Genomic DNA, 12,771 nt, shown 5'->3' on the forward strand with positions numbered 1-12,771 from the left:
TACTAGAGTTTGAACACCTTACTTAATGCTCAGTACCCAGCTCATAGCAGGCATTCAGTCAGATTTTGTTGAATGAATACATGGAGAAAGATACACTTTAGTTCAAGGGTTAGCAAACTATTTGGGCCATGGCCTGTTGTGGTGTAGCCTGGGAGCTCAGAGTGATGGTTTACATTTTTAAAGGGTTATAAGAATTACAAAGAATGATGAGATAGAGACTCTATGTTGCCTACAACAACCTAAAATATTTACAGAAAAAGTCTGCTGATCCCTGCTTTATATAATGCAGGTGCTAACCTTACTCTCCTTTTCATTTATACTGTGTTATATACTCTGTAATAGTCATTGCAGATGATGGCATCATGTTTGTTACCTACTAAATAGGTCAGAATGATTGCCAGACATTCACATGAAGGCTTTGAATTAGGAAGCCAAAGGCATTGCTGATGGTCAGTGTTTAATAAAATTCAGACTGACTGTGTGTGCATGTCAGTTTTCAAGAACTGCTTTGAAATGTCACTGAGCCTTTGTATTATATGATGTTGTGAAGTTTTAGAACTGGAAGAAAACTTTGAAATTCTCGTATCCAACCATCTCATGAATAAACTAAAGTATGGAGAATAAACAAAGGACTTCTCAAAATGAAATTGCTTTTTAGAAGCAAAGCCTTTTCCAAACTGCCTCATTTGATGATTTTTTTAAATCCCACATATTTAGGGCAGGCGCAGTGGCTCAGGCCTGTAATCCCAAGACTTTGGGAGGATCACTTGAGCCCAGGAGTTGGAGGTTGCAGTGAGCTATGATGAGGCCACTATGCAAGCCTAAGCAAGGCTGTGCCTCAAAAACAATAACCACCGAGTTTGAAGCTAGGGTACTAAAGTAGGAGAGTTTAGTCAGTTCATTGCAGTCCCCAGCCTCTAGAGGGGATAGTGAAATCTATAGTTACTATAATCTGACGCTGGACAAGTTATTGAACCTCTCTACTCTTTAATGTCTGCATCTCTTATGGTAATGATAATAGTACCTACCTCATAAGGTTAAGAGGAATTAGTGAGTTTATATTTATAAAGCATTTAAAACAGTGCCCCTCATCACCTAGCAAGTGTATTAGTGTTTGTTAAACAAATCAAGAAGGGCCGAGGCTAAAAGAATAACAATGGTTGGTTTTATTAATAGGTAAAAAAGTTTGAGTCCTTATTCCCAAGGTTAGCTATGGCTGTTAAAACATGAATCACTGGGCAGACAGTGCTTGATCCTTAAAATGCTAGAGGTGATTTTTTTTGGCACCTGAAATCTAGTTTCCCTGATAAGTATTCCTAGCCCCATTATTGCTTGTGAGATATCTGAGATTTTAATTATTCAGCTGTATATACCTTCAGGCGCTAAAGTAGTTCTTTAAAATCAATTTTAATAACAAATTCTCATGATACTTTTCCATTTAAAAGCCAAATATGAATAAGAACCAAATGATATTGGAGCTGAAAGGGGTAAAGGGTACCTATGGCACATTTTCTGATCTCAGAGAAAATGTAATCAACTACTTCATAGTGTAGTCCAGAGACAATGGGTCAATTCTGTTAATTGTTTTTGTTAGGATTCTGAAATTCTGAATCGAGACTGGTGACCTAGAAGTGAAAGTATTACTTTACCAAGTCTTCAAGGTATATGCCTTTAGTAGGTTCGCATTTAGAAGGGATGCTTTTATTTAAAAGCTTAAGAAACTATACTTGAATTTTGTTTATAATGGGCTATTATTTTTTTATAGTTTGCAGTGTTGATGTGGGTATTTACCTATGTTGGTGCCTTGTTCAATGGTCTGACACTACTGATTTTGGGTAAGTCTATAAAACCATTGGAATGAAAAATTGCTGGAAAAAATACTGTGTGCAAGGAACTTAGAGACATTTAATTGGAGACTAGCATATCGTAAGGAAAATAAAGGATGTAAGTTTGAGGTTGTGATCTCTTTAAATAAATTGTGTTACTGCTGTTCTGTTTACTGAAGTGCTGCTTTAGTTCCTGAAGACTGCTCTAACAATCAAACTAGATAAAGGGTGGCCTTATCATCTGATGATGCAGTCATAAGGCTAACTGGGGTTGCCTGTATTTTATAAAATCTGTGTGATGTGACTTTAAGCTACAAACAGGTCATACAGCTTCACGCAGTAAATTCATTTCTCTGGAGTGGCCCCTCTACAGCAGAGGCATCCAGAAGATCCTGTGTATTTATTCATTCATTAGGAACACTGTTTGATAGTTTTTTAGTGTTTGTTCCCCCTAAATCGTTCTAGTCTTTTTAAAAGGTTGTGTATTTCCTTTTTCAGCTCTGATTTCACTCTTCAGTGTTCCTGTTATTTATGAACGACATCAGGTAACTTAACTGCTGATTGCAGAATACAGAGCTCACTCTATTATGTGGTATTTACAAATGTATAAGTGCCAGTTCTCAAAACCTTATAAAAATGAGAAATGTGATGGTTTCTTAAGCCTTTAATTTGTTGGCATATAGTAATGGTTAAGATTCTTTAGCAACATTATGTATCTAATAACTCCTCTATGCCTCTCTTTCAGGCACAGATAGATCATTATCTAGGACTTGCAAATAAGAATGTTAAAGATGCCATGGCTAAGTAAGTATTTAAAATCTGCAACTTTACTAGGATAAGATGTGCTGGATTTTGAGAACAGTGCAGTGGTCTCCTGTTACAGGCATAATGAGTAACATATCTCCTTGAGTCCTTAAGCGTGACACCAGAGTTGCCAAACGATGTTTCTTCCTAGCATCTGGATCATTCAAGTTTACTATGTGTATTTAAGGCTTTGTTTAAATCTAATTCATGAAGCCAAGGTGGCAAATTATATCCTGTAATTTGGTAGCTTCAGCCTTTCATTTCTTGCACAAGCTGAAGGGTATGGAGGACGGCATTTTGAGAAAAACACAATACTTCAAATTTTAAAATACTTACATTGCCATTTTCCCCCTCCTTTTCATTTGTAGAATCCAAGCGAAAATCCCTGGATTGAAGCGCAAAGCTGAATGAAAAATTCCAAAATGAGTAATAATAGGAGTTCATCTGTAAAGGGGGATATTCGTTTGATTACATGGGGGAGGGTCAGGGAAGAATGAAACCTTGACATTGCAGTGCAGTTTCACAGATCTTTATTTTTAGCAATGCACTGTTTGAGGACAAATTACCTGTCTTGACTGCCATGTGTTCAATATCTTTTAAGTATTGTAAGCTGCTATGTATGGGTTTAAAACCATAATCATATTTGTTTCTCCTATATGAGGCACTGGCAAATAAAAAAAGATCTGAGAAAGTTGTATATTACACTTTGTTGCAGGTAGTCTTGCTGTATTTGGGGAAGTTGCAGAGATGGTGGAGCTGAAAAAAAAAAAAATATAACCCTTTTCACAGTTTGTGCACTATGTATGGTCTTTGTAGATTGATGCAGATATTCTGACATGAAATGTTTAGACAAGATCATACCACTAAAGCAGGAATGAAAAAGCTTGCCTTTCTGGTATGTTCTAGGTGTATTGTGATTTTACTGTTATATTAATTGCCAATATAAGTAAATATAGATTATATATATATGTATCTATATATAGTGTTTCACAAAGCTTAGACCTTTACCTTCCAGCCGCCCCCACAGTGCTTGATATTTCAGAAAGTCATTGGTTATGTGTGTGTAGTTCCAAAGCTAGAAAAAGAAAATGTATTTCTAGGAGCACTACCATCTGTTTTCAACATGAAATGCCACGCACTTAGAACTTCAACATAAACTTCATTGCACAGACTTAACTGTAGTTAATTTTGTCACAAACTCTGACTCTATGGACTGAATCTCATGCTTCCAAAAGCGTTTGCAAATATCAACCATTGTTATGCAAGAAATTATAAAATGAAGATTTATACCATTGTGGTTTAAGCTGTACTGAACTAAATCTGTGGAATGCATTGTGAACTGTAAAAGCGAAGTATCAATAAAGCTTATAGACTTAAAACGTGTTTGGTAGTGTGGTTTCATGAAACTGCAACGGATTAAAAATACAGAGGATAGCCTTTGCTTCCAACGGTGAAAGGTTTTTGGCTCATGCTGCAGCTATGGTTCCTTTGAAAACAAAAGTCAACAATGACCATGTTTACATAATCAAATTTATTTGACACAAAATGTTTTTAAATTATGTATTTTTTATACTTTCATAGCTGAAAATAAATTCATGCACCAATAATTAACATACAGAATACAGTGCAGCATTTGTGAACCTACATAAAATCATACCATATAAATGTTTACAAATAAGATTTAAGAACGTTGTGTGACACACAGACACTATTGCTCTTTAAATATAGTTGCACATACCATTGCTCAATTCATTGTTCTTCCACATGGTTATTTCAATGCAAGATCCGATCAGTATGAAAGGTCAGTAATACAGTACAGGCAGACATGGTTATCACTCAGCATCACCAGTCACATGGTTACAGAAAACAGAATTGGGACTGCATGGGGACTCTACTGTGGGCCCAACAACCTATCAGTGGATTAATGTAAGGCATTAATAAATTGGCATATAAAAATAGCTTAATGAGTTATCTACTCCATTTAGAATGCTTGAAGCACTTCTGTGGTAAATATTAATCCATTCTTTCATTGAAAATGCTTCATCTTACACCTTTTCTCTAAACTGACCAATGCAAATAGCCAGTAACCCAAGATATAGAATTTTAGTTCACTGGCCAGAAGGACTAATTGGTGTCTGTGCGCAGAGCTACCAGTCCCTCACCAGCCTTCCTTTTCGTGAGCGCTGTCAGCCCATCCTGTAGTCTGGTTGTACGCATATAGTGTGACTGAGGGGTTAGGGACAGCTTCTGGTAATATTGTCCAAGTCAGATTCCGTCCTACAACTAGCTCTGAGGAACTCTAAGCTAAATTACTTTGTTTTGATTTATTAAAAGTATCTTGGGGCTTAGAATTTCTAGTGCAGAGGCTTTTTTTTTTTGTATGTTTGTTTGTTTTCTTTCTTCCCAATCCAGACTTCACCTATATATATTTCATGTGAAGCAAATCAATGGGGTCAAGTCAACTACATTTCTGGGAGTGGTAAGCCAAGGTGCCGCCTCAGGTCACCTCATTCATTACCATTTTTGATTTAACAAAAATCAGCTCATCCTCCTGGACCTACTTGAGCTTTTTATTTTTTTACCTTCCACTTTGTAGTAGAGATTTGTTTAATTTGAATTCTATTTTCGATTTTGCAGATTTGGCACTAAATATAATGAAAACCCATTCTACCCCCTCCTGAACTTCAGTTCTTTGCCACTCACCTTCCTGTAACCACTATTTTCCAAGCAGGTAACTGATGTCTTTCATTTAGGAAGCCTTGGCACACAAACACAGGACGTGGGTAACAGACTGTATCTGCTAAGGGTCCTGTAGCCTCCTCAGTTTTGAAGTTGTAGCACCATATGTAGAAAGGAGACAATTTGTGGAAGGTGAGACAGCAGCCCACACAACTGGAAACTTTCAAAGGCACTTAATGGATATAAAACTCTGCAAATGAAACGTTAAAAAATTAAGTCTCTCAATATCTTTATACATGGCTCATTTGGTTTTAAAAGCTAAACGAACAGAGGCTATGGACATTTCTAGTACTTCAGTGCATCTAACTTAAGCTGTTTTGTTCAACTTATTTGTAAAAATGAACATTCTTGAAGTATATAGAAACATAATAGCAAAACATCTTTTGTAAAAGTTTTGATGCAAATTAAAAGCTACATATAGGGTAACTGAGGCTTTAAATTTTGTCAGTGGGCTACATTATCAGACAGGATTTGTCAATATAGTTAGTATGTAGTTTTTAGTCTCAGGAACAGAGGCAAGCAGTCTTAACATTTTAGAACTTGACCTTCCTTCTTGGCGTCGCAGTTTGGAGTCCAGATTACGGAAGCAGTCATACAACTTCACTAGCATGTTGAGGTTGTGCGTCCCCGCAGCATGTAGGCATAAGCCAGCAGCGAGTGGCGAGGAGGCGCCTCGGCACCGCCTCTGCAGTTGCTGGTTGGTAGCAGCAGTAGCAATAATGTAAGAAGTTTCTGGCATTTATAGACATCGCCACACAAATACACTGAAAAAACAGACCAAATGGTCATTTTGCATGGCTGGACATTGTACTTTGATCAAGTGGCAAAAAACAATCTTGCCAAGTGCTCGAGTCAAGCTCAGGAGCCATACTGAGCACTTCAATTCCAAAGGTAAACCAGAGATCTTGCCACCAATTTAAGAGCTATTGCTCCTTTTAAAAGGTCTGTTGTTCGTTGGGTTTTTTTGGGGGGTGGGGTAGATTGGGTTTTGTTTCACTCTTTCGGCAGCTCGAACGTGCTGAATGTGGTTAGTGAGGACTTTTGGCAATTTGACTTCATACTATCTTTCCTGTTACTTTTGAAAAGGTTTTATCAACTCCACTTGAGTCGGAGAGCCCTTTGGAGTGTTTAGCACAGAGCTAGAGAACGTGGTATGCTCCCATGCCTACAAAAGCCTAGGAGCCCTGCATTTTTCACCTTGTATCTCCTGCACTAGGGTGACCAATTTGTTTATATCTTACTCCTAGCTTGTTTCACAATTTGGTGCTGCTTTGAATGGGTTTTTATATTCCACAGGGAGCTGCTGTCAGTACTATCTCAAGGGCTCTAAGTGCCAGAAGTGGTTGGCACGGCAGGCTGGAGCTGGGTGCTCCCAGGCAGCGCATGAGAAAGCATCATTGCAGTCATTTCCTAATGCTTTTAGGTGAGAAGTGGATTAATGTTCTGTATAGATTCCATTCCCACAACCTAACTCAGACCACTAACAGTATCAAGATGCATGTATTTCTTCCTTATCCTCTCAAGAGTTTTGCTTGGACTGAACAGAAACCTATATTCATTCTGCAGTAAAACTTCAAGTATGTCAGTTGTGGAGAAGCTGGATGAGTTAGAATGACCTAGTCACATTCCTCCATACTCTAAATAAGAAAAGCCCAACACTGGTGCTCAGTTGGGAGTTCTTCAAAGGACATATGGGTTAATTTCCATTCTAACCTGATTATACACAACTGAAGTCGGCCCTCTCGGGTCTCACTCACCTGTCCCTTCCCCCAGCACTGCCCAGAGTAGCTATCACCTGCCCCTGCAATCCCAGGACAGCTCCAGTTGGGACAAAGGCCCATCAAGATCTGGCTTGAGAGTCACCAGACTATACCTTACAGTGGACAAGTCCGTGCCTTCGTTGGGACTCATGGAGTCTCCTGTTTACTACCCCATCAGCCCCTCCCCAACCCCTGGGTGAGAGGCAGGGACATCCGAGGTAAGGAGGGACAGGTGGCCAGGCCTGGGGAGTCAGAACCAGATGAATCTGGTTAGTACCTGCAGTCGTCTCCTCCAGTGCTGACCACATACTTGTCGTCGTAAGAGAAACGGATGTTCGTCACGTGAGCTGAGTGACCAAAGTAACGCTTATGTTTGGCCTGTGAGCAAAAGTGAATGGAGACAACTGAAAGACCACGCTCCCCCCGGCACCCACAGACCACTTCCAGGACTCGGGTCCCCTCCTCCCCGAACCTTTACTCTGGGCATTCCCACCGGGTCCGGACTCCTCTGTGAGCCAGGCTTTGGCTGACTTTCCTGCCTCTCGTTCTTGCCCTACTTGTGTCCTCGTCCACCCTCCATCCTCACTTCTTGCTTCCAAGGCTACCCCACTCCAGAGGGAGACGAAAAGGTTAGTCAGTCATTGCCAGATCTCCACAGAGCTGGGACAAGATTCCTCTGTATCTCCCAGAGAGCCATCTGGAGGTGGCCCCTATCTCCCATAGACTACAGAACAGAGAACCTACAGGCAGTTCGAGGTTACTGAGGAAGACTCACAAATTTTTCGGTGCATGGGAAATCAAAGAGCTTCACAAGCCCAAAATCATCTCCTGTAACAATGTTCAGGCCAGCATGGGTCACACACGCGCAGTTGACATCAGCCTTGTCTGCATTTCGCGGCCAGATTCCAATGACTTCGTCTCCCAGAACACTGTTCCAACAGGAAGAGGTGTTAGGAGGAAGACATGTGAGGAGGTTTCCTGGGGCCAGTCATCCCCTCCCAGGGATAAGACGGAGAAAGGGACGTTTTGTAAAATTCAGTATGTGGTCACACAGCTCTTTTAACATGAAAGCATCTGTCCCCTGTCCCTTTCCCTCTGTACATTTGTGCCAGCTCTTCTTACTATCCCTCTCGTCCTCTGTCCCGTAAACTCCAAAAGGAAGTTAGCCCCGTCTTTGATTCTCTCCCTCTTCCCTATGGTCCTCCTGAATGTGTGCATGCTGGGGAGAAGGGAGGGGGCTCCTTACAACTCCCAGGTTGGACGATCTCTTTTCCCTTGAGTTAACCAGGTTCTCATCCTGCAAAATGGCAATTCTAGCCCCCACACCCCTTCCCCTGGTGACTGGAGGCCTCGCTGTGCACCTGAGGTTGGCCAAGAGACAGGAGATGGTTTCTCTTTGAACTTGCTGGATGGGGTTGGGGACTTGTAGGAGAGATTACACAAAGAGAGAGAGACTAAGCATTTCAAAAGCCCAGGTCAGACCAAAATCAGTGATCTGAACTGGTACAAAGAAGCCTCCCACCCCCTCACACGCTCAACGTAAAGATAGCTCCATCTCTGAACTTCTTCAGATCCTGGCCATATACAAACTTGGAGGCTGAACCTGGGACAAGAGACTCTCTTGTGACCTTTTCTTCAAGAAGTGTTTTCCTCCAGTCACCTTGTCCAGGAGGCCCAGGTGATCTTGTCAATGACCATGGCTTCTGTTACCTGCTTCCCCAGAGGCACCTCATGCACCTGGCGCTTATAGGCTCCGGTTGACACCTGTAGGTGGAAGGGAACCCCTGTTCATCGACTTGCTCTCTCAGTCCTGAAGGCTCCCCTTCTGGTGTGCTGTTTCCCAGAACACGGGCCCAGCCTCTGCACTCCTAGGGCTTCTCTCCAAGTCCAAGCCCAGCTCCAGGCTGCAAAGCCTGTAGCCAGCCCTCAGCAAAATCTTCTCATCATTATCCCTATTTTCCAAAGTCCTAAGGCAGTGGTTCTCCGAGTGTGGTTCCTGACCAGCAGCCTTGGAAATTTGTTAGCCTACCAAATGGGACACTTTGAGGGTGGGACCCAGGAATCTGTGTTTTAACAGAGCCTCCAGATGTTTCTGATACACAGGAATCCTTATTCTCAGGGAACCAAGGACCTTTGGTACAACAGAGGTAAGGCAAGTTTTCCCACAGCAGCTGATACAGGCGATTTCTGAAGTGTCTAGGACTTGACCCTGGATCCTCTGAGAGTCTTCCAGGGGAAACTGACCACTGTTCCAAACCTCTGCTGCCTTTATCTCCCGCCCCCTCTCCCTGCAGGGCCTCTACCCCAGCCCCCCGACTTTCCTTCTGGAACGAACTAAGATCTTTTCCACATCAGGGCTTTCACACAGATGGCCTGGAACAGTGTGCCCGCCCCTCTTTGTTGGCTAACTCCTACACACCCTACAGACCTCAGCTGAAATATCACTTCCTGGGAGAGGAAGTGCATCTAAATTCAGCACTTTGTTAAATGCAGCACCCTGTACTTTTCCTTTGCAGTACATCATCACAGTTTGTAATTTTAGGTATATTTTGTGATTGTTTAATGCTTGTCTTCTCCTTTACAGAGCAAGCCCCAGGAGGCAGGGACCAGTCCCACTTTGTCCATCCAAAAGCCTAGCCTGCTTCAATAAATATTTGATTGATGAATGAATGAATACATCCTCTGTCCCTTCAGAGTGAATATCCAACTCCAGGCCAGCTCACAAATGCTTATTTGTTGAGCACTGTAGAAATCATCCTGTTTTTAGCTGTCAGTCCCAGAAGGGGACTCCTTGATTCCTCCCCGCTGGTCCCTTCCCCAGGCCCACTGTCTGGAGTCCAGGTCCCACGTGTGAGGGGCCACACTACCCAGTAGAGTTTGGAAATGAGTAAGTATACAAAGTGACACAGGGCTTAGGTGTAGCCCAGAGAACTAGAAATTAGGAAGCGTTTGAAGGAGAAGTGATGAGGAGAAGATAAAAGATGATTAGGGCTTGTTTCCTGCTTTTCTTACTGAAGAATGACTCTTGACTATTTTAAATTCTATTTCTTCAACCTTCTTAAATCCTCTTAGCGTCTGTTTCTACATTTATAAAGTAGGGGGAAAGTAACAGTACTTAAAGAGTAAAGAATAAATTAGTACATTGCCTGGTACCTAATAAAGACTCAATATAAGCCATTGTTATTATTACTATTATTACTGGTTGCCCCAAATATAAGTAAACTCAAAGCATACCTGAATGTATTTGCTATCCGCAGAAAAATCCATCTGAATCACAAAGCTTGGAATATCTTTGCAGTAGCCAATGCGGTTTAGATTTGTGCCCTGAGTGAGGTCATAGAAGTCAACTGTGTGTTCAGAAGAACCGACAGCTAAGAAGCGGTTGTCTGGGCTGATTCTAGAAAAAGCAATCCAAGAGCACGGTCCATGAGGAGGGCTGTTTGGGGCTGATGAGGCATGAAGGCTGCTCTGGGTCAGGCCTTCTAGGCCCAAAGACAAGGAGATCGCCCTCGTGACACATGTGGCTAGCATCTCCTGACAGTCTATGGAATTTGACAATTTCTCTGGATCGAATCCCTCGGAAGTAAGGAAATATATGCATGCAGCCTTTTGTAGAATGACATTTTACAAGTAGTTTTTACCACACTCGTTGAAGTCAGCAAAGACATGTCCGAGAATGAACGTGTGAGAAGGTATCCATTCATAGTTGGCCTGTTGAAAGTGACCCTCTCACAGCTGAGTCCTTCATTCCAGCCATAGCCCTTCTGGAATGGGAACCACTGGTAGGGAAAATGCTCACCTTTCTCCTCCCACCCTGCCCAGATCACTTACCTGATATCTTGGATAGCAGATTTCCGGTCTCGCTTTTTCCCCCAAACTTTCAGGCTGTTCACCAACAAGATGACAAACTCTCCATTCTTCATGCCAATGGCCACCATCTCCCCGTCAGGGCTGTAGGCTGCACACCTGGCAGCATGGCCCAGGCTCACCTTGTTCAGCAGCTTCTACATTGATAGGGAGTAAAGTCCCCTGAGCCCTTGGCCAGCTCAGCTGGTCTCCAGGGGAAGTCACGCACCAGGCCAGAGCCAGCGTACTCAAGGCTGCCTTTGCTGCCACCGTAGACCACCACATCTTTTGCCCCTTATAGTAAATGTCCCTGAGTAGCTGAGGTGGGCAGTATGTTTTGATTAGAGCAGTTCAGGGGACATGTTTTAGGGAAAGTTTGGCAAACTTTTTCTGTAAATGCTTAGGTAGTAAATATCTTAGACTTTGCAGGCCATGTGGCCTCTGTCCCAACTACTCAACTCAGCTGTCACAGCACAAAAGCAGCCACAGACAACACTTGAGCGAATGAGCGAGGCTTAATCTGCCGAAACAGGCAGCAGTCTGGACTTGGCCTTCTAGCCATAGATTGCCAACCTCTTCTTTATGGGAATGAGTGAGCTTCAGCCTCTGCTAGTTCAAATCCTAAATCCTGGCTCTGCCACGTCCTAGCTGGTTGTGTTTGGACAAGTTACTTCTCAGTTTTCCCATCCATAAGAGGCGGCATTAATACTGGTCCTGCAGGGCTGTAAGCATTAATGGTTGTGTGTATGAAGAATCTGGTATATAGTGTTCAATTAATGATAGCTATTCTTAATAATAAATGGAATAAATAATTATAAAAATTAACTTAGGACTATAACAACTTCGCTTATGCTTTCGTGTGTCTGCTCTTTGGCCCTTACACTAAAAATATGACTGAAACATTTACTAGCCATTCAAGTATTTTAATTATTAGAACTTAAATGCTTGTTTTAACATTAGATGTAGCTTGGCAACATTAATCTTTCTTCTCCACCCACTGCCAGACAATTCCTTGCTATTTTTCATTTTTACCCCGGATGAACTTTAAAACTGTCTTCCCAAACCCTTAAGGGAAACCTTTTTGGGATTTTGATGGAAATATGTTAGTCCATTTGGCAACATTTGACATTTTAAATCATTTTTAATCTTCTTATCCAGCGAAGACATGATTTGTCTGTTTTTTTTTAGGTTTTGTGGGTTCTTTCATGACAAGAGAATACTCATTCTCAATTAGATTATTCCCGTAGTATAAATATTTATAGATGGATATACAGGTAAAAGATACACAGATAAGGTGTGTGTGAGCGGGACTTGGCTTCTAACTTAACTGCTGACTTGAGGCTGACCCATCCCCCACCTCTGCCTTGAGCTGGCTGGACCTCCCGTCCCTCAGCTCCCGCTGCCACTCGGTCACTTACAGACATCTGAGCCCAGCTCACCTTATCAGCCAGGTCCCAGATCCGGGCCGTGCCATCGTTGCTGGCAGAGATGAAGATGTCCTTGGAGGGGTGTGTGGCCAGGCCCCAGATCTCTCCTTCCATGTGTCCATCAATCAGGATGTTGGAAGCAGCATTTTTTTCGCCAACTTCAATTATTTCTCCATCTTTGGTTCCCACTAAAATTTTTCCCTGTTATAATTAAAGTAATATTAGAGTCTGGGCATGGTGGCTCATGCCTGTAATCCTAGCACTTTGGGAGGTCAAGGTGGGAGGATCACTTGAGCCCAAGAGTTCGAGATCAGCCTGGGCAACATGGCAAGATACCATCTTTACCCCCCCCCCCCCCCGCCAAAAAAA

The 12,771-nt window shown here is 42.2% G+C and overlaps 2 protein-coding genes across 10 annotated transcripts in view; one reads left to right on the forward strand and one right to left on the reverse strand.

Moving 5' to 3' along the window:
• Positions 1-4,009, forward strand: part of RTN4 (reticulon 4) — a 73,156-nt gene extending 69,147 nt beyond the window's left edge. For all 8 annotated transcript variants that reach the window (XM_069495307.1, XM_069495306.1, XM_069495305.1 and 5 more), the window contains 4 exons: positions 1,766-1,835; positions 2,325-2,371; positions 2,572-2,630; positions 2,999-4,009. In XM_069495307.1, the coding sequence (XP_069351408.1) occupies positions 1,766-1,835; positions 2,325-2,371; positions 2,572-2,630; positions 2,999-3,041 (219 nt within the window). In that variant the 3' untranslated portion in view covers positions 3,042-4,009. The remainder of the gene's footprint in view (positions 1-1,765; positions 1,836-2,324; positions 2,372-2,571; positions 2,631-2,998) is intronic.
• Positions 4,010-6,077: 2,068 nt separating this feature from the next.
• The window catches only part of EML6 (EMAP like 6), a 226,629-nt gene continuing 219,935 nt past the window's right edge, over positions 6,078-12,771 (reverse strand). For both annotated transcript variants that reach the window (XM_069494454.1, XM_069494451.1), the window contains 7 exons: positions 12,415-12,603; positions 10,961-11,133; positions 10,364-10,526; positions 8,790-8,893; positions 7,905-8,058; positions 7,407-7,507; positions 6,078-6,133 (listed from right to left, as the gene is read on the reverse strand). In XM_069494454.1, coding sequence (XP_069350555.1) covers positions 6,109-6,133; positions 7,407-7,507; positions 7,905-8,058; positions 8,790-8,893; positions 10,364-10,526; positions 10,961-11,133; positions 12,415-12,603 — 909 coding nt within the window. In that variant the 3' untranslated portion in view covers positions 6,078-6,108. The remainder of the gene's footprint in view (positions 6,134-7,406; positions 7,508-7,904; positions 8,059-8,789; positions 8,894-10,363; positions 10,527-10,960; positions 11,134-12,414; positions 12,604-12,771) is intronic.

Source organism: Eulemur rufifrons, chromosome 19, assembly GCF_041146395.1.
Source record: "Eulemur rufifrons isolate Redbay chromosome 19, OSU_ERuf_1, whole genome shotgun sequence".
In the NCBI taxonomy this organism is placed as follows: domain Eukaryota; kingdom Metazoa; phylum Chordata; class Mammalia; order Primates; family Lemuridae; genus Eulemur; species Eulemur rufifrons.